Source organism: Cladophialophora yegresii, assembly GCF_000585515.1.
Source record: "Cladophialophora yegresii CBS 114405 chromosome Unknown aczIN-supercont1.1, whole genome shotgun sequence".
NCBI lineage: Eukaryota > Fungi > Ascomycota > Eurotiomycetes > Chaetothyriales > Herpotrichiellaceae > Cladophialophora > Cladophialophora yegresii.
The window spans coordinates 5042908-5061866 of NW_006913045.1; the positions used below are offsets into that span (position 1 = coordinate 5042908).

The 18959-nt window shown below is 55.6% G+C and overlaps 8 protein-coding genes across 8 annotated transcripts; 3 read left to right on the top strand and 5 right to left on the bottom strand.

Moving 5' to 3' along the window:
* Positions 1-379: 379 nt before the first annotated feature.
* On the bottom strand, positions 380-1459 carry A1O7_01818 (uncharacterized protein; the record flags this gene model as incomplete). The annotated part of the gene is made up of 2 exons (XM_007755854.1): positions 380-555; positions 607-1459. The coding sequence occupies 2 exons, from the start codon at positions 1457-1459 to the stop codon at positions 380-382; spliced, it is 1029 nt and encodes a 342-aa protein (XP_007754044.1).
* Positions 1460-2046: 587 nt separating this feature from the next.
* A1O7_01819 (uncharacterized protein) lies at positions 2047-2989 on the top strand (the record flags this gene model as incomplete). Its single annotated transcript, XM_007755855.1, has 2 exons — positions 2047-2624; positions 2683-2989. 2 exons carry the CDS (start codon positions 2047-2049, stop codon positions 2987-2989), a joined length of 885 nt encoding a protein of 294 aa, XP_007754045.1.
* A 1199-nt stretch (positions 2990-4188) lies between these two features.
* On the top strand, positions 4189-6228 carry A1O7_01820 (uncharacterized protein; the record flags this gene model as incomplete). Its single annotated transcript, XM_007755856.1, has 5 exons — positions 4189-4532; positions 4583-4882; positions 4942-5195; positions 5245-5381; positions 5440-6228. The coding sequence occupies 5 exons, from the start codon at positions 4189-4191 to the stop codon at positions 6226-6228; spliced, it is 1824 nt and encodes a 607-aa protein (XP_007754046.1).
* A 2163-nt stretch (positions 6229-8391) lies between these two features.
* On the bottom strand, positions 8392-10254 carry A1O7_01821 (uncharacterized protein; the record flags this gene model as incomplete). The annotated part of the gene is made up of 1 exon (XM_007755857.1): positions 8392-10254. The coding sequence occupies one exon, from the start codon at positions 10252-10254 to the stop codon at positions 8392-8394; it is 1863 nt and encodes a 620-aa protein (XP_007754047.1).
* A 1197-nt stretch (positions 10255-11451) lies between these two features.
* Positions 11452-12797, bottom strand: A1O7_01822 (uncharacterized protein; the record flags this gene model as incomplete). The annotated part of the gene is made up of 8 exons (XM_007755858.1): positions 11452-11508; positions 11568-11704; positions 11758-11885; positions 11937-12225; positions 12277-12428; positions 12488-12553; positions 12608-12656; positions 12707-12797. 8 exons carry the CDS (start codon positions 12795-12797, stop codon positions 11452-11454), a joined length of 969 nt encoding a protein of 322 aa, XP_007754048.1.
* A 770-nt stretch (positions 12798-13567) lies between these two features.
* Positions 13568-14317, top strand: A1O7_01823 (uncharacterized protein; the record flags this gene model as incomplete). The annotated part of the gene is made up of 1 exon (XM_007755859.1): positions 13568-14317. One exon carries the CDS (start codon positions 13568-13570, stop codon positions 14315-14317), a length of 750 nt encoding a protein of 249 aa, XP_007754049.1.
* An 820-nt stretch (positions 14318-15137) lies between these two features.
* On the bottom strand, positions 15138-15392 carry A1O7_01824 (uncharacterized protein; the record flags this gene model as incomplete). Its single annotated transcript, XM_007755860.1, has 2 exons — positions 15138-15271; positions 15338-15392. Coding segments are annotated over 2 exons (189 nt in total), but the record flags the coding sequence as incomplete, so codon positions are not given.
* A 1252-nt stretch (positions 15393-16644) lies between these two features.
* A1O7_01825 (uncharacterized protein) lies at positions 16645-18812 on the bottom strand (the record flags this gene model as incomplete). Its single annotated transcript, XM_007755861.1, has 2 exons — positions 16645-18305; positions 18383-18812. The coding sequence occupies 2 exons, from the start codon at positions 18810-18812 to the stop codon at positions 16645-16647; spliced, it is 2091 nt and encodes a 696-aa protein (XP_007754051.1).
* Between the last annotated feature and the right edge of the window lie 147 nt (positions 18813-18959).

Genomic DNA, 18959 nt, shown 5'->3' on the forward strand with positions numbered 1-18959 from the left:
CAATGTAGCTACGATACAACTCTGGTCATTGTACAGGGCTTGGACGGTGACGAGTCGATCGTCAGCAGCCAAGTTGCATCGGAAGACCCAATTCAGTGCGTGGTGGGTGCATTGTGATAGTCTAAAACAGACGGGACTGGCGGAAAATTGTAGGTTTGAAGACTGTGCACAAGCCCTGGCGAAAGTCCAAAGATTCTCTATTCATGGTATTCGTCTACTCACTCTTCCTTTTTACCTAGGCTCCACTTGCAGCGAACGGGGGCAAGATTTGGCAGGAATACTTAATTCACAGTGTACTTTTACCATACCGGTTCCTTCATGGGCGCTTGGTCCATCAAGTCCCGAGCAAGATCAGCGCGGCCAGAGAAGCACTAGCTGCTCAGAACATGGCAAGGGCGTTAGGAGGGCTCGCCACAGAGCCCCAGACATTGAGTGGGCAGCTGCTCAGGAGGAACTCATAGCGACCGACTTTCTTGCAGTGCTCGCCAAGGGCCTTGCGGTCCCAGAGCTCACCAATGTTGAGACCAAAGCCGGACAAAAAGTATTGATGGAGGACTACCTGTCTTAGCCTGCGAGCACAGTCAAGGTTGGAGAGGAGCATCTTACCAAGTTCCGCGAGCGATCCCACCCTGTTGTTCTCTTCCTCGATGGCGGGGGGGCACACTTCGAAGCCGATGTTGTCGCTTGCCACACCGGCAAAATGATGATTCCAAACCCAACAGGCCGTGGCTTTACATCCTGCGACGCCCACAGCTTGATGGGTAGAGAGCAGCTGTGCTTGTTCCTCGGCCGACGCTGATCCCAAGTCATCCGTGAAGCCAGTTCGGACGAGCAAGATGTCTCCAAATTTGAACTCGGTGCCCTGGTGCTTCGCCACCGCTTCCAGATCCTCAATGGTGATGGTGTGGTTTTCAAAAGGGCTGTACTTGATCCCTTTGGCCGCCGCGTATTCCTTGTAGTCGAGCAGGATCCCGCGACCAACTAGCCCACCACGGTCGAGCCAGTGATTCAAAGAGGGCAGCGTCTTTTCAGTGTCGCTCTCGCCGAAGTGTTGGAGCAGGTTCTCCTCCGTGGCTTTGGCGCCATTGTAGTTAAGTCCTGAGCCTTGGTGGGCAAAATGGACCAGGCCGTCCCACTGAGAAGAGCTTTGGGTGTTGAAGGCGATCTCGTCATCGAAGCAGTGGATCCCGTGGTCTTTAAAAGCGTTGAAGGGCTTGTGCTCAATACCCTTGCGAGCAAACCCGGGCTGGGCGAGAGCCCCCAGTGGCCAGTTGAGAGAGATGGAAACCCCGTCCCGAGCCTCCTTGTATGCCTCCTTGACCACTTCAGGGGTCAACAAGTTGATGCAGCCCAACACGTCCTTCTTGCCATCTTTGTCAAACAGTCCCCAGGAGCAGTGCGGAACGCCTTCGACAGTGGGGAGACTGTCGAAGTCGGGAAGGTTCTTATATTCGGCCATGGTAAAAAGACTGATGAGGGTCTTGGACAAAGACTCTAGGACGAACGCTCGAGAACATGCAAAACAAGATCGGTTTGAGTCAACCGTCTTAGGCAGAAGGAAACAACGATCACCTCGCTAACGACACGCACTTCTGTGACATAATATCTACCCGCAATCCTGGTTCGGCGAGGTACGCAATGGCCTTTTTGGGTCAATCGCCTGCGTCGCCCGTCGAATGAGAAGCCTGGTGGCTGGCGTCGTCGCCGTTATACTGTTTTTCGGAGTTGCTGCGCCGGTTCGGCGAGGAGATCTGGCACCCCGAGTCAGCCGAACCCGGGGTGATGCCACTACGACCATATCTCCACAAGTTTTCGACTCTACAGCAATCTAGGTTTAATTGGACGGACTGTTCGCCTTTGGTTGTTTGAGAGGCGGCTCAACATTGCGGTGCCCGAAGGAGCCGGGAGACGTGTCATTGACCAGGACAGCGCCTTTCCGATGATACGCTCAGGGGACTTTGGAGGCTCCTACAATACCTGATCAGGCGTCATCTATAGCACGGCTCCATCACGCGGGTCAGCCCAGTCTTTTGGGAACAATCGGCCATGGACGAGCTTGCCGGAAAGATTGCCTTCGTGACGGGAGGTGGCTCTGGAATCGGGCTTGCATTCATCAAGCGCCTCTCTCAAGCCGGGTGCAACACCTTCGTCGCCGACCTGAGACTTCACCCCGACGCGAAAGCATGGATCGAGTCGCTGGGCGAGCATCACAGCACGCGCTTCCGACACTCTCCTGTGGATGTAACCGACTGGGAGCAGCTGGAAGCAGCTTTCAAGCAGTGTCGTGAGGTATTCGGCGTCCCCGACATTGTTGTTCCTGGTGCGGGAGTCTACGAGCCCAATTCGAATTCGTTCTGGGAAGACTGCGACCACGACTCTCACTACAAGGTCCTTGATATCAACTTGATCCATCCCATCAAGAGCACTCGCATTGCTATCAGACATTTGGTGGAAGCGGGAAAAAAGGACGCGGTGATCCTCCATATCTCGAGCGTCGCGGGCCAAAGAGCAAGCGTGGTTACGCCCTTGTACACTCTATCGAAGCACGGCATCAATAGCTTCGTGAGGAGCCTTGCGGATCTCCAACACATCGCTGGCATTCGAGTGGTCGCCGTTGCACCGGGGTAAGTATTGCGCTTGTTTCAGGACCCCCGATCACGAATCTTCTAAGATTCTGACCAGAAACGTCGGCACGCCTTTGTGGACGGAACATCAGAACGCTATGAAGTTCCTCGACATGTCCACAGACTTCCTCCTCCCTCCAGATGATGTGGCTCGGGCGATGCTGGCCTTGGTCACGGACAAGAAATACGTCGCTGGCACGGTGTTAGAGGTGTGCGACACGGACAACTGGCGTGAGGTTGGCCTGCTCAACGACCCAGGTCCACGGGGTTCCGCGAGCGTGACGAGTCGCAAGCATGAGGGCATCATAAGCATCATGCCTTTTTTGACCCAAGCATCCGAGCCAGCGAAGCTTCCGCAGTCGTAGAAGCGTTGGCGAACTCCTAATTGCGCTGGGCCTTGGAATAGTCAAGCCAATAGTAGATAACGTCTCCGCCGGTCAATCTGTAGCACATCCGTCCTTGGGCTTACAGCCGACTCTGTCAACAATTCTCTCTCTGTCAGGAATATTTGAGACTGGTTCGTTGCCTTGAAGAGGAGGGTCCGCAAGCTACGAACGTTGAATACATGTTGCCTTTACGAACGCTGTATGCAACACGACTCAGAGGTTGCGCACAATATGTGTGTCAGGCCCCCCCGTTGTCTGGTGTTGCTGCCTTGGCCTTGACATGGATCTCCGCCAGGACCAGGACTGATACGCCAAAAGGAGCTACTTCGGTACCCGTACCGAGTGTCAACTGGAAGAAGCATGAATCTCAATGCCGTAATGACATAATAGACTGGCCATACCCGTTCATCTGCTCATGTGCTTGATCGGATTTGCCTGGAGCTCCAGCCATATCGAATTGGCATCTGGATTGGCGGTGGCGACACGGGCCTCGACCATGCGACGAACCAGTCAAGTCAGCGTGCCCAAAAAGTCCAAGTTCGAGCGTTGGCAGATCTCCGCGAACCCGCACGCTGCGCCGTACAGCGGCCCTCGTACTGTTCTATGGGGGCCGGAGTGGAACTCGGTATCGTATCTCCGAGGTGTTCCGCCTCGACGCCCTCTCCGGGCCCGTGACCTTCCAACCTCGTCACGGCCTAGTGTCGCGGTCATCCGGGCCGACAGAGCAGAAGGACGCTAGAATATACCGAAAGCTAGTCCCAAAGCGGTGGTAGGCAGTAGTCGGCCTCTTCAGACCGAAAACAATCCCGCTGTCGATGTCGTCGCGTGCCACCGACAAAGCTCTAAACCCACGTCTCTCGTGATGACCCTGTTGAACATGAGTCCCCGAGGACAGCCGTGTGCCTTTGAGGCGGACTGTGGTTCCAGAACACGGCCACTGCGTAAAACACAGCGGACGAGCTCAGGTGATCTCTGGAGGCCTGTCCGATGCTTTATCCCACCCAGACTCTCATAACGATTCACGAAAATCACGTTTACATTGATCAGAGATCGGGTCCAGCTCGTAACTTCCACGGCAACACCATTGGGGCTTCTCTGATCAGGCTGTTGATTCAGGTCAATCTATATTTGACGGGGTTTTAAGCATTCCCATTGATCACTCGGCGACAAGTGCAAAGATGGGCGATAACAGCTTGCCAGTTCGAACTTCGCAGTCAAGTGTGGACGTACCAGACATGAACAACCATACTGATCACTCCTTACCTGCACATGGAGACAAGCGACCAGCCTTTTCTCCAGAGTGGAATTCAGTCGCTCCGTCGGGTTACACCATCAGCGAGCACATTGTGGGCGAGCCACCAATAACGGAGAAGCCCTTCAGACTCCTGTTTCTCGGCGCGGGCGCCTCGGGCATCGACTTTCTTCACCATGCGATCACGGAAGGCGCACTGGCGGGATTGAACGTGGAAGTTGTATGCTACGAGAAGAATCACGATGTAGGCGGCACGTGGCTCGAAAACAGGTACAGTGTCATTATCCAAGCGCTCGGCCATCCTTGCTCAGGATTTCCAGATACCCAGGCTGCGCCTGCGACGTCCCGAGTGTATGCTACCAGTTCCCTTGGAAGCCCAAGCATGACTGGACCAAGTACTACTCCGGCAGCAAAGAGATCTGGGAGTATATGGCTGGGATTGTGGAGGAGGAAGGCCTTCGCAAGTACATCCAACTGCGCACCGAGGTCACCAGTGCAGTATGGGACGAGCAGACATCGAAGTGGGTGATAAAAGCCCAACAATACGACGACCAGGGTGCCGTGGCTCGAGAGTTCGAGGAGCACTTCGACTATTTCGCCAATGGAAGCGGATTCTTGAAGTGAGTAGACGGGTTTCCCGCCATCAAGACCAAAATCGGAGCTAATGGTCTTTGCGCAGCGCGTGGAAGTGGCCGGACATCCAAGGCCTTCACGACTTCAAGGGGAGCTTGTATCACACGGCGCATTTCGACGAAACTGCAGACCTCAAAGGCAAGCGCGTCGCCGTGATCGGAAGCGGAAGCTCCGGCGTCCAAACGGTCGCCTCCATCTACAAGGACGTTGCCGAGCTCTATCACTGGATCCGAAGTCCGATCTGGGTGACGGCAGGATATGGACAGGCTTACGCCGGCGAAAACGGTGAAAACTTCGAATGTAGGCCTCGTTCTGGCTCCGTGCCGTGGTCAAGGCTAATGCAATCCAGATTCGGAAGAACAAAAGCAGGAATTCAAACGGGACCCAGAAGGATATCGTAGCTACAGGAAAAAGGTCGAGTCCGAGCTGAATATTCGGTTCAAGAACATCCTTCGCCACACGGCCGAGGCCGAAGAAACTCGCAAGGTTCGCAGTTCTACTCTTCTGTCTGGGACCTGTCCGCGGCCACTAACATGACATCCAGTTCTCTCTCGCTGAGATGTCCAGAAGGCTGGCATACAACGAAGAGCTGATCCAGCACATCATCCCCAAAGACTTCAATGTGGGCTGCCGTCGTCCGACTCCCGGCAGTGGGTACCTTGAAGCCCTAGTGGCACCCAAGACCAAGGTATATTTCCAAGACGTCCACTGCATCACGCCCAACGGATTCAAGCCTCAGTCCAATTCTCCCGAGCAGACCGTGGACGTGATCATCTGCGCCACTGGATTTGACACATCCTTCCGACCTCGCTTCCCCGTCATCGGCTTGAACGGCGCCAGCATCTCGGAGATGTGGCAGAATCACGCTCTCAGCTACATCAGCACGGGCGTGCCCGACATTCCCAACTACTTTACCTACTTCGGCCCCTACGGCCCTCTGGCCCAGGGTTCCCTCCTCCCGGTAGCCACGGCGCTGACAATGAACCTCATCGCGACGCTCAAGAAGATCCGGGTGGAGCATGTCCGTCGCATGTCTCCCAAGCCTTCGGTGGTCGCCGACTTTGGTGAGCATGCCATGACATTCCATCACCGAACTGCCTGGACGGAACCCTGCCGAAGTTGGTTCAAGCAAGGCCGCGTCGAGGCGAACCCGGTCGTCTGGCCTGGAAGCCGACTCCACTACTTGGAGGTAATCTCGACACCTCGGTTCGAAGATTTCGACATCGAGTACATCTCGGGCAACCGGTGGGGTTGGCTCGGAAATGGGTTTGTGCTTATCGAGTTCGGAGGGGACATTACCTATTATCTGAACGAAGACCCTTCCAAAAAGTAGAAATGCTGGTCTTTGCAGGTGGACGGATGAGGAGCAGATGGCCTCGGCATGGCAAGGGGCATGGAGGATATTGGATATCATGGTAATTAGAGGTTCGAAGCGCTTCTGTACGCTCACAATCCTAGACGGCAGTCCTGATCGTCCAAGCATCGGCTTGAGGCCTTTGCAGTGATCGGTAGATTTTATTTGCTTATCACGACTACAGACTCACACGCCAATGACTGCCATCCTGGGCAAGTCCAGGTAAGACTGTTCTCCCTGCTAGCTTCCTGCTATAACCGAACGCGACAGCGCTCTCTGCTTGTGCATACACTCTGAGGGATGTTCCGGTCCACAGAGAGATGTAGTTTCTGCAAGTCGTTCAGGATAACGCCACCTGGGAATGGTAGTCTGCACAGTTTGGCGAGGAACTAATACTTCGGAACCTAATTAAAGAGTAAGGTGAATCCTTCACGGGATCGACATCTAGCACTGACACTCCTATCTTGTACACGGTGTATTTACCTAGGCTGCCTAGGATATTGATTTATGTAAAAATACAACTTTCTCTCCTTTCTCTAAGTCTTCATTAGCACAACTTGTGCTTGGCTGCCGCTAAAGCGTAAACCTGCGAGGACCTCCACATAGCCCTCTTTCCATTAGCATTCCCTGAGATATTCCATCTGAAGTCGGACACTTATGTTCTTGTATCCTCTCGCCTCCTCCTTGCTCCTTAAAGTGCTACAGAGAGACGAAATCTAGTAAGATGGCCGGTATATTCAAGCTGGTATTTAAAGTCCTTTGCGGCGATAGCGCTGAGCGTTTACTTAGATAACATCAACTCTCAATCCGCTTTACACCCACAATCCACAACCCTCAATAAGCGACCGAGCGAGGACAATCTAGGTAAGGAGTATCCGAGTATCAAGACACGAGTAGATCAGAAAGACGGAGAAAGGAGAAGGAAGGACCACTAGGTGAAGAAAGCCCCCCGACAAATTGTCATACACGACCTGGCACAGGCCCGGGCACGAGTCGCCAAGGCTACCCGTGCCTGTAAAGACCGGTCGAAAGCAGGGCGAGTCGACTCAGTATAGTAACTAAGTAGTCGAGGTCGAGATAGTAGCCTTTCTCAGCGTAGAACCAGCAGCGCCGCTTTTAAACACCTTCCCCCATTTGACGGGTTCACGACGGTACATTCGAAGGGCTAATGATAAAGGCCACGTCCTTCTCCACTGGAGCGAGCCTGAGTCGATCGTCTACCTGACGCCCAGGCGCGAGGCGTCGCGGCCCCCACGGAGGGTGAACACAGGGCGGCGTCACCCTCGTCCTAAAGAGGGGTGAGCTCGCCGTGATTTTACCTCCTCTTGGACTCCGGAGGACAAAAATCTGCGATCGGGCCTTCCTTCACACATCTCAAAAGACCAAGCCCACGCGAACTACTCGTACGGTAAGTGTTGTCGGACGGCCAAGATGAAGCGGAGCGCAGAAAGTGTACCCTTCTTGCACCCTGCACCCTGCAGGATCGCAATCCTGATCTGAAATCGGCACCATCAAGTCAACGTGGTACCTTGGGCTCTGACTCTGGAGTGGCGTGGAACAATTTCGATAGTGGCATATATATGGCAGAGAGAGAGAGAGAGAGAGAGAGAGAGAGAGAGAGAGAGAGAGAGAGAGAGAGAGAGAGAGCCGTAGCTCCAAAGGGGTTGGAACGGTAGAGAGATATGTCTGTCTGCAAGGCAGGAGTCCTACTATGACTACCTAACCAAGGTACCTAATTTACTTATGAATGTGGACAAGGAAATTCGTGCTCGTCATGCAACAACAAGGATGGGCGGAGTTTGAGGGAGCGGAACAGTTTTGCGGTGTCGATCCTCTGGAGGGGATGTGTTGTGGTTGTAGATACATTCGGTTATGGTTCTGGTTCTGGCTTTCGCTTTGGTTATGGCTGGTGTGAGTCTGACTCGTTGTGGTTCTGATTTGTGTTGTGATGGGCGCACGTCCCTCTTCTCGGCCTCGTAGCTTGATGTGTGCAAAGGAGTGTGGCCAGCGACGCATCCATGGTTGGGGAACGAGACACTCATTTTTGTGCAGCAATACATGCCGCCACCCTTTTCTCTTCATGCAACTCCAATTCGAGCTTGAACTCCGACTTCGCCTGCGACCTCGAGTTCCATTCCAACTTTATCCCCACAACTCCTCTTGGTTAGGAACCATGTCCGGGCCTCCATACTTCTTGACTTCCCTCCCGACCTCCATGTCGACCTTGTCCCTCTTGATCAATTTGACCAGTTCGATAGCTGGCTGCTTGGGCCCGCTTGCTTGGGTCTGCTCGGCCTCCACATCCCGAGCAATGAGTTTGTAGTCGCTGATGACGCCGTTGTAGAAGCCCTGGCTCGTGGCTCCCGTCACGGCAGGACCGTTCCAGCCCTTTCGCGATTCGAAGTACATCTCGTCGGTCTCGGTCTCTATGTCTGTGGTTTCATCCAACGTGAGGTCATCGGCAGGGAGCGAGGGGTCTGGTAAGTCGCCTCCCTTGCGTTTCAGGTCCAAAGGAGGCGACCCACGCAGAGGAGTGGTCTCCTCGCGGGGACTGGCACGACGGTGAACGGGCTCGACCGACATCGCCCGTCTGGTGAAGTCGCCGGAGAAGCGGTGACGAGTGGTGGCCGGCTCGCGAGAAATTGCTCGGCGGCTGAATCTGACGGGCGACAGGTCACGGCTAGCAGAAGTCCCGCGGGAGTGGGCTCGTCGATTTGCAGGACCTGGAGACTCGGCGCGAGGACGGAGAGGCTCCGAGGAAAGATCACGGCCAGTCCGTGGCTCGGAGGATGCTGCAGGAGCTGGCGTCGGCTCACGAGTTGTTGTGTCTCCGCGACCAACGACTTCTTTCGAGTACGAGCGGCCACTCATTGCCCTCGGAGAATCTGCCCGTCGTCTTCCGGTATCTCGTGACTGTGCCCTGCGACGGACGGGATCCGCTGATGGAGCTCGCCGAGCTGTAGGTTCTCGTGACGCAGACCGACGTCCATCATGGTGTTCTGCAGCTCCTCTCGATGAAGCTCGCATATACGCCACCTCGCCGATGCCCGGTCCTCTGGAAGCAGGCCGTGACGGGAAGTTCGCGCTGCTGCGGGACTCTGGCCTCTCAGTGGGAGTCTCGATTGGACTGGTGACCCGGGATACTGGGCATGATGGTGACTGATTGTGAGCCTGTTGTTCCAAACGCTCGGTCAAAGTCGAGACGTCGATGAAGTCCTCGTGATTCGAGTTTATGGCAGAAGCGATGTGATTGGCAATGGGGGTGTTGTCCATGGGCGTGGCGTTATTGCTTTCGGAAATACCATTGTACTTCTCTGCCACAGGGCTTAGGATGGACAGCGCTGAAGCCGGTTGGCTTTTGTTGACCGGAACCGAAGTCTGGATCTGTGGCAGACTTCTTGGCCCGGGGTGTTTGTCGGGGAAGACGGCTCTCGTGAAGAAGGTGCTGACGTCGTCGTATACCGGCGATCGAGTCTGAACGACTGGGGACACCGCCTGATACGGCTCATGGGTCGGCCGTGAATGCGCAACAATTACTTCATCGATGTTGGTGGCAAGGCTGGGAAGAGGGGAGCGTGACTCTGCGGTGACGACGTTCTCGACAACCTGAGCGGCCTGGGCTTGTTGTTTGGCTCCAGATGATGATCTTCGATGTGACCTGCGCACCCAGGGCAGAGGGATGGTGATGGTTATTGTCCCTCGTTCCTTTTGGTTGACTGGAGGAGTTGACTGGCGAAGCTCTTCGATGCTGACCTTCTCGACATCGTCTTTGATGCTCAGGTCCGGGGAGTCGCTGACCAGCGTTTTCTGGGAATCAGGGCTGCCATGGGCGTGGTAGACGACGCTGTCCGTGTCGTCCTCCAGATAATGTTGACTCCAGCCACCGCCGTTGGGAGCGCTGATCGAGGCGTCACCCCATCTAGAATGAAGCTGCTTCCCAGACTCTGATTGAGACCTCGTAGGTCGACGCCGGGATGGAATCAACCCGTCGAACACGGTGGCCATGATCGACGCTGTGTGAGCCTGGAAGGGGTAGAGAGGCTGGGGTATTAATGTTGAGCCCGTGTAAGTGGAGCCGCCAGTATCAAGAGTAAAGCGCTGACCTCAGATCACTGGGCGTAGGTGTTGGGTCGTGTGGCCTTGCGGCTGGAGATGGAGCTCAAGATCAGACCAGGCCTCTATTAAAGGACATGAAACCAGGCTGATACTCTGTATATTATTGCACTCGAATATAGCTTTGACAAAATTGAATGTTTGAACAATGTGTACAAGAGGGAATATGGGCTAGAAATAAGCCGGCACAAGTACTCACAGCAATGTTTATTTTTGAACGCGTAGTCCTGCTCGTCCCCAAAAGGAGGTCGTCGTGGTACAACAATAGCAGAGGCTCTAGACTTTTTGTCGCCCTGCTACCCGTATTCTGTGCATCTCGACAATCGCGAAGCTTCATTTGGGGGGTGTGGATGCAAGGCACCACCGTCAACGGGGGAGAGGGAGGCCAGCCTGCTGGCCGTTATTGGGCCATCTCGCAAGCGGCGTCTCGAAGCCATCGACGATTGGATGCTCGGAAAAGATGAGACAGATCGGATGCAGGGGAGGCAGGCTGCCCGCAGTCGGGTAGTGAAGGTGCAGGACGAATCAGCCTCATCAACAAGGTGTAAGCGCCGGCAAAGGTGAGCGACGTTGACGAAGGGCCAGAATCGGTGGAGATGATGGCGATGGGCACGAGCTGGGGAGGCGATCATTCCCCGCGTCTATTGGTGCATGGCTATTTTTAAGTGTGCCAATCACAAGTAATGTGCGCCCTTCCGTTACAAAGGAATTTAGTGGGCCATGCTTGGCGCAAGCTGCATCCACCCAGACCACCGTAGTATGTTCGCTGTTCTGTTCACGGACCCTGCTCATGCTTTGGACGAACCGTAGCCACTGAGATCATCATAATACGTTGGCTGTTATGTTCACGAACCCTCTCCATACTTTGGACGAACCGGAGCAACTTATGGTGGCATCAATATGACGAAAGATCGAGACTTGGAGACAAGCATATATGTGGAATATTGATTGATTGGCAGGAAGCCTCAAAAGGATAAATTTTTGCACCATAGTCGGGACGAACACCTTGGCCATGCGATTGGAGGCTGAATCATGGCCGGTAGTGTACGATATATATCATCGGTCGATCGCCTCACGCGACAGTGGCTATCAGTTGGCTGCCGACTCTGACCACTGGGTCTTGGTTTTCTGGTCCTCGGGCTTCAGCTGTAACAGATTGCATCAGTCTTTTGTCAAACGGGCCTGGACCGACTGGGGAGACTTACTGCTGTGCGATGGTCGCTGCCACCAGCCACTGTACCTTGCAGCTTGCCCAGTAACGTGTCCGGTTCGTAGTCGTCGAAGTTGATATCCACATACCCACGGGGCGCGACGTCTCGCGTCACAATGGCGAATGCTCGACCTGCTTTTGTGTCAACCAGGGTGGCCGCATGTTGTGAGGCACGCTTTCTGTACCGTTAACGCTGGGGTCAGATACGATCCTCATCAGGCATTGAGCGGCATCCTCCACGGTAGCGAATGAGATCCCTTGGCCCGTCAAGTGTTGAACAACCGGCTTGCTCAAGATTTTGGTCTCGACGAACCTGGATGAGGGTGTTAGTCGTGGCGAAGCACAAGCAGACTACTCTCCTTACCATGGTCCAATATAGTTCACGCGAATATTGTGCACATGCTCTGTCCGGCGAAGAGATCGCAGGATGCCGCGCAGACCGAACTTGGAGGCGATGTACTGAACTGCTCCGGCCAGGTCAAGATATCCCGCCAGACTGCCCTGCAACACGAGCACCTGGTCCAGGGGTTTGTCTTTGTTCAGCGCATTCTGTCGACGGAAATAATGGAGGGCTAGCTTGATTGTGTACAGCACGCCGATCAGATTGACGTTGATGATGTTCAACTTTGGTTCTTCGGGCTCTTCGGCGTCGACTGTGCCAGGTATCATCAGAAAAATGGCGTCTCATCTCCCTTTCTACCTACCGTTGTTGAAAAAGACCGAATCTGCGCCGCTGATGCCAGCGTTGGCCACGACAATGTCCACTCTTCCAGAAGGACCCGACGAGATTGCCGTCTTGAATGCGGCTAGTTGATCAGCCCAGACAGTGACGTTGGTCTTGACGAACTTGGCGGAGCTACATCGAAACCATCAGTGCTGGACCGATGGCATGGTGGGGGACCTTCGGCTGCTCACCCGCCAAACTCCTTCTCGAGCCTTGTGCCTTTTTCGGTGTCAAGGTCTGCAATCACGACGAAGGCTCTGATGTCGCGTATCAATACCTTTTCCAAGGGCATACTGGACGTCTCATCTTACCCGGCTTTCGTCAAGGCACGGACATATGCTTCACCAATGCCATTGGCTCCTGATTCGGAATATCAGCATCGGGGCATTACTCGGAGTATGTGAACGTACCTCCCGTGACGACGGCAGTCTTGCCCTTGACATGGCTCGTATCGAAGTCCACGTCGGTATCGACGGGTCCGTTGTTAGTGTAAGGCTGCATATTGCTCTGATAGCCCTGTAGTAGCAGATCCAGCAACAGTACTCGTACTGGCGCAGATCAGGCGTTCAAGGTGCGTCTACAGACGTTCGAAGGACGCGGCGCTCTACTCGGCACCATAGGTATATATCCCTCCTCCAGCCAAGACTCTCGGCTGCTTAGCCTCGGTAGACTTCCAGTCGTGTCAGTGTCCCATGTGGGGTCTGCTCTGTGTTGGACGATGTGCATAGGTGCCTGGTGGACAGCCCTGTAGATTGATTAGTCATGGCCTCTTTTGTAGCACAGCCATGGAAGCAGAGAGCACCAACGACGAGCTGGACGTTGGGACTCCTTGCGTAAGATCGAGGCACGACGACATTGTAACTCAAGCGGGGTGCAATGGATACGAGTAACCGGAAAGAGATGTTACCGCATACGGCAGGGAAGAAGTGCAGAGTCGCCCAATCCCAGCTCCCATACACCACATCAAAAGGCAGAGGGTAACGCAGTAGTGTGCTGGATACCCCATCTATTCTCCGTCGGTAGTCCGTGATTCTTGGGTGTGGGACGGAGGAGATGCAAATGAAATAGCATTGAGGCAGGAAGAGCGCACTGGAAAACCCCTGTCCCCAGGAAGCCTGGACCCCCCAGCAAGTGGCAGGCCGCAGCCTCGTTGCCACTCGTCATCCTACGGCCATCATTTAACCTTGCTACTCCGTACAGTACCACATACCTACAGGAGTCCCTTGTTCGACACACTTTTCCGTCTCCCTGTTGCACGACCGACACCAACAATGCCGCTCCTATCCTCCACCCTCCTCCTGCGCACCCACTCCCTCACGTGCCTCACATTCGCCTACTACCTCGTCACTTCCCCCTCACAGCTCCTCTCCTCCACCCCGATATGGCTCCTCGGCGAGAGCATGTCTCTGCGCCCCGCCTCGTACGCACCCGAACCACAACCAGGACTGCACGACGCCGGCCCGGGCAGCAGCAGGATCAGCACAAGTCATCGCCTAAGCAGCCTGATTACGGGCCACGGGACGGCCAACATGCACGCCGAACGTGAGCTCTGCGCGCTCCTCGCCGTGGTTCTGGTCGGGTACGCAGTCATGATCTTCCTGTTCGCGGGGGACTTGACGCTGCCGTCGCTCTCCCTCTCTTCGTCTGCCTCCAGCGGGAAGGTCTCCTCCCCCTCCTCGGGCCCTGCAACGACGTCATCCCCTCGACGCTACGGCGAAGAAGTGCACACGCTGCTCACGGCGCAGTCGCGCTGGTTGTCGCTCGCGGGGCTGCATGTGCTGGCGTCGTCCGGGCTGGTGGCGTGGATATACTTGTTCCACTCGCAGGCGGGGACAAACCGGTCCGTCCCCTCGAGCAGTCTGTCGGGGTTTCCACTGCTCGCGAACCGCGTGACGTTTACGGCCGCGCTGATGGACATGTTGTTCTGGGGGTATCTGTGGACGGTGTTGAAGGACGAGGGCCGCGAGGTTGCGAAGGCGCTGGCACGGAGGAGGGAATTCGAGGACGATGGAGAGGATTAGCCGATCAGGAGGGGGAGTGTGGTCCTGACTACCACTACTATGGAGCGCTACACATGATGAATAGCAGTCTGTCCAGTGGGAAGAGTTAGGGCAGCGGCTTTTTGTACAGTACAAAGGTTGGGAATGCGGGAAAATTGTACAATAAGCACCACAACTGCGTTGTGATATCAAACTGGCAATTGATCATCTGTATATAAAGAGATCACGCAACGAGTGTATGGAATAGATCGAGCACGACAGCTTCGAGCGACGCGACATCTCAACTATTCCAACCTCTGCTCGTTTCAGTATATATATCTCGAGCTCTTTATTACCATCAGCTCACAACAGCGCCGCCAAGCCCAGCATACCCGCTCCCATGGCACCAAATCCGACTGCCAACTGGTTCGCAGCACCGGTAGGGCTCGCGCTCGCCGTCGCAGCACTGGCAGCGCTAGAAGCGGAAGACGCGGCCGAGGACGCAGCCGAGGCCGCAGAGGAACTGGCGCTGGAAAGCCTCGAGGAGGCGGCGGAAGAGGCGCTGGCGGCGCTCGAGGAGATGGCGGAAGAGGCACTGGCGGCGCTCCCTGGGGTACTCGTCGTGCTTGAGCTGGCTGCTGTGGCGGTACCACTACCACTGCTTGCGGTCGAGGTGGAGGTGCAGGTGGCGGAGGCGGGCTGTGGGTAGATAATGTGTGTCAGCGATGTCGAGGTGTGCGATGTGTCGTTGGACCCGATCCGCGCGCACACAAGATGCGATCTGTGTGAATGGCATGGCGCGGCTGGTGCTGCAAATACTGTACATATATATCAAGAGGAGAAGCAAGCAAGGGGCACATACCAACAGTGACGACGCAGACACGGGATCGCAGATGCTGTGCGCATACGCCAGCGCGGCCTGCTGGCCTGCAGCGTCACACGCCTGGAAGACGCAGCACCCGATGTTATCGAGGAAGGACTCGGCGTGGCAGATGCCTGTGCACGTTATGGCCTCGTCAACGATGCGGTTCGTACATGTCATCGTTCTGGCTAGGAACTAACAGTCTGGAGCAAGGTTGCAGCTGGCTGGGAGCAAGCTGGTGACGCAGTCGTTGGCACCTACAGCATATCGACGGCGTCAGCGATGATCACACAGTACGGAGTACACAATGATCAAAGCAAAGAAGAGGGGTATAATCACATACACGAAGGCAACGTCCCTGCGGTTTGCGCCGCCGCGAAACCCACCAGCAGGGTGGAGGCGGCGAGGATGAGCTGACGATGCATGGTGTGGGCTGCGTACACGTAATATCCTGCGAGATTCTCCGCTTTTCCGACCGAGGACAGAGTAAATACTCGTACTGTGGATATCAAGCAGAGTAAATAAGAAGTGACAGTTCGGTGATCTAAGTGCAACAGAAACGGAACAGAGTTCTGCGCGGATAGATATACTTCGCGGGGAACATATGCTCTGCGCGTCCTTGACCCCGACGAGCTGGCTCGATCTGGCCCTGACACTTGGTACTCACATCGCTGGTCCATGCCAGTCTCGAAGCCACAAGATGCAGGATTGTGGAGTGCCGAAGCTCCTGATGCAACCACCCGTCCATCGTCTACCGTCTCTGTATTTGTCTCTGACCTGCCTGCCTTTTGTATTTTGAGCCATCTCCATCAAGCACCTGGAGGGGCTCAGCATTGTGAGTACAGTCCACATTGTCACTTTGTCCAATGCACTGTGTACTGTGTAGACGCGACACATCGTATTCGGCTTGTAAGCACACGGGAGACGGAAACCGGAAACCCAATCACTCGCAACTGCAAAAGGGCTGGCTGACATGGACGCCACACGGGCTCTGGATTGGTCGACAGTATATTCCCCGGGTACTGTCAGGTGCCGCAAGGGACGATATAACGCCTTCCTTTCCTAGGAGCCCCGGACAACCATGCGAGCTCAGCCATTGTTCACCCCATACTTTTATGGATTTAGCAAGGTCTCGACATAAATGAAGCTGAGCGATCGACCGTTATTGAGCAGCGCCTCATCGTAGCCTGATTGCGACGGCATACTCCGTACTCCGTAATCAGATAGAGCACGAACCGTGTTAGGTGACTAAGGTCGATCCAGTTTGATAGTATCAGAACTGCAGGGACGTATTATTCATGCTATACTGTACATATATAGGAGATCGATCTCACTCGCGGGACATTCCTTGACGTCGTGCACCATCACTACATACCATCAACATTATACAGGGCTTCCTTTCCAGCTTCCAAGGCTCCTCCGCAACACTTCTCGTCGAGTGGTACCGTTCATCCTATGGCTGAAAGCCATAGTATCCATAGTTGCTCCCTTCACCATCGCCCTTCGCTCAGACGACATTAATCGTATATGTATAATCACTGGCAAACCAGTACCCATTGGCATGGTCCAGCCGCTCCAGATAATTGTGCATCTCGGCGTCGCCCTTCATGACACTGCGGAACCGATCCCAATTGACCTGATCGTACGTCGAGACATCGAAACACCCGATCCGCCGGAACTCGCCTTTCTTCATCGTCGCGCACAACAGCAAGCCCTCGACGCGATCGACCACGTCGATCACAGGGAGGAGATAAATCTCGAGCATCTCGCACAACATGCCCGAGCTGGCGTCGCTCAGCTTGGGCAGGCGATCGTCGAAACTCGCATTCTCGAGCTCCACCTGGGCTTTAGTGCATTGCACCACGCACGGCGTGCGGCCCCAGTAGTCGTGCGTCCGTCGCAGGAGGCCCCGGGCCATGAACCCGCGAACTTTCATCTTGGCTCCGCTCTCGACGATGCCGAAATTGTCGCCCGTCGGATGATACTTTACGTCCAGGTCGATGATCTCGATGCACGTCTCGCGCTGCGAGGTCGCCGGTTCCGGGTACCGCACCGCGCCGTCGATGGACGCCCACGTCCACGTCGGGGCGCGGTACTTTGTCGGTCGCCGCCCCTGCTCCACCCGCCAGAGTAATGCGTGTGGTAATTGCGGCTTCCAAATGCCGACGAGGTAGTCGGCCGCGTGGAGCCGGTTCCGCGCCATGTACTGCTTTGCCAGCCCCGTGAGGGCCAGCAGTTTGTCCGACGCGTACGTGAGCCGCTTGGGCGAGTACATCTTGACCAGCTGGTGCCAGTTGCCGTGCCGTTGGTGGTGGATCCGCTTGCTGAAGAACTCTTCGTGCTCCTGCGACGAGGGCAGGCGCGTGGTCGCCGGCAGACCCTTGGGGAACACCTCGGAGCAGCACATTTGCTGGCACTCCCAGAAGACTTCGTTGCGCGTGAAGTGCAGGGTGCGCTTGGCGAGACACCGCTCCTGGAACGCCCAGGCCCGTTTCGACAGAGGAGACGCGTCCACCAGATCGTGCCAGAGTGTGGAGCGCAGGATCTTGTACATGCCCTCGTCGACGCCGAGGCTGCCATGGACCGAGACGATGCACGGTTGCAGAGCAGCCACGTTGCGCGTGTTGACGAGGCCCGCCGCATCGTCCCTCGAGGACGTGGCCGCAATATTTAGCGTCGCCTCGGAATACACCCTGTGCATCTGACCCATCGCTGCCAGCACGTCCGCCTCGCTATCTTGCCGGATACAGAGCGCGTCGATCCAGAGGTAGCGGAATCCCAGCTTGTCGGCCACGGACGCCGCCTCTGCAAACGTCTTGGGCAGGCTACTCAAGCTGACGCCCTGCCTTAGCGCGGAAAGCGTGCCCTTGTGCAGTCGAATCGTCTTCGTTTTCCCCCAACAATGGCTCAGGGTAACGTACTCGCTCAACGGGTCGACGAACATGCTGTCCACGAGTTTCAGGCCCGGAACACCCCGGGCGCCCTTCACGGAGACGTCCAGGAGATGCGTCGGCTTCCAAGCCGACGCGTCTGGGTGTGCCGAGACAGAGCATTTCATGTGGTTGAAGGTGCAGTCTTGAATCCATTGCTTGGCGAGTTCGAGGGTCTCTTGCGATGCTGTGCTGACGGATCTGGCGTCGATTGTGCGCACGCCAGGTTCAACAGCGTCTGTCATGAATTCAGTCAGTCGCCGTCACAGAGGGGATCTACATCGTTGTGCCAACCAGAGATCGCCCAAGACTCACATTTCGGATTCATCAGAATCAACTCGACCACCAACCCTGTGCTCTCCTCCCAATTCAACAGCAGACTCGCCTTTGAATCATTACTACTCGGTGTCGGACCTCTGTTCTCCTTATTCTCCTCCGGCGACGTCGGCGCCTTTGCGGGTTTCACGTAGCGAAACTTCAATCGCGCTTGGTCTCTCGCGATGGGTGAGATGCACGCGAACCCCACCGAGTTGACGGCCGACCCTTTACTCCGGAATGTCTGGTAGGCGTCCGGGTCGATGGACATGAATACCGTCAGGCACAGGTGGCATTGGCTCGCGCGCGACGCGAGTTCTTCCAGACCATGGTGGCGGACTTCTCCCGTCGAGTCCGTCCTGGAGACAATACTCTCTTGGAAAATCAGCTGGCACGCGCTACAGAGCGTGCTCGGCGTAAGTTCAGTCATGTTTGTGCTCTTGTGTCGCGAATGAGGCGTTGTCGGCTGCCGATGCTGCTGCTCGGCATGTCGCTGGGATCGATCGTGCGCGTGTGCGTCGCTCAGTCGTCCTCAAGGTCGCAGCGCGAACACTTTACGAATTATTTCGAAGTGAAA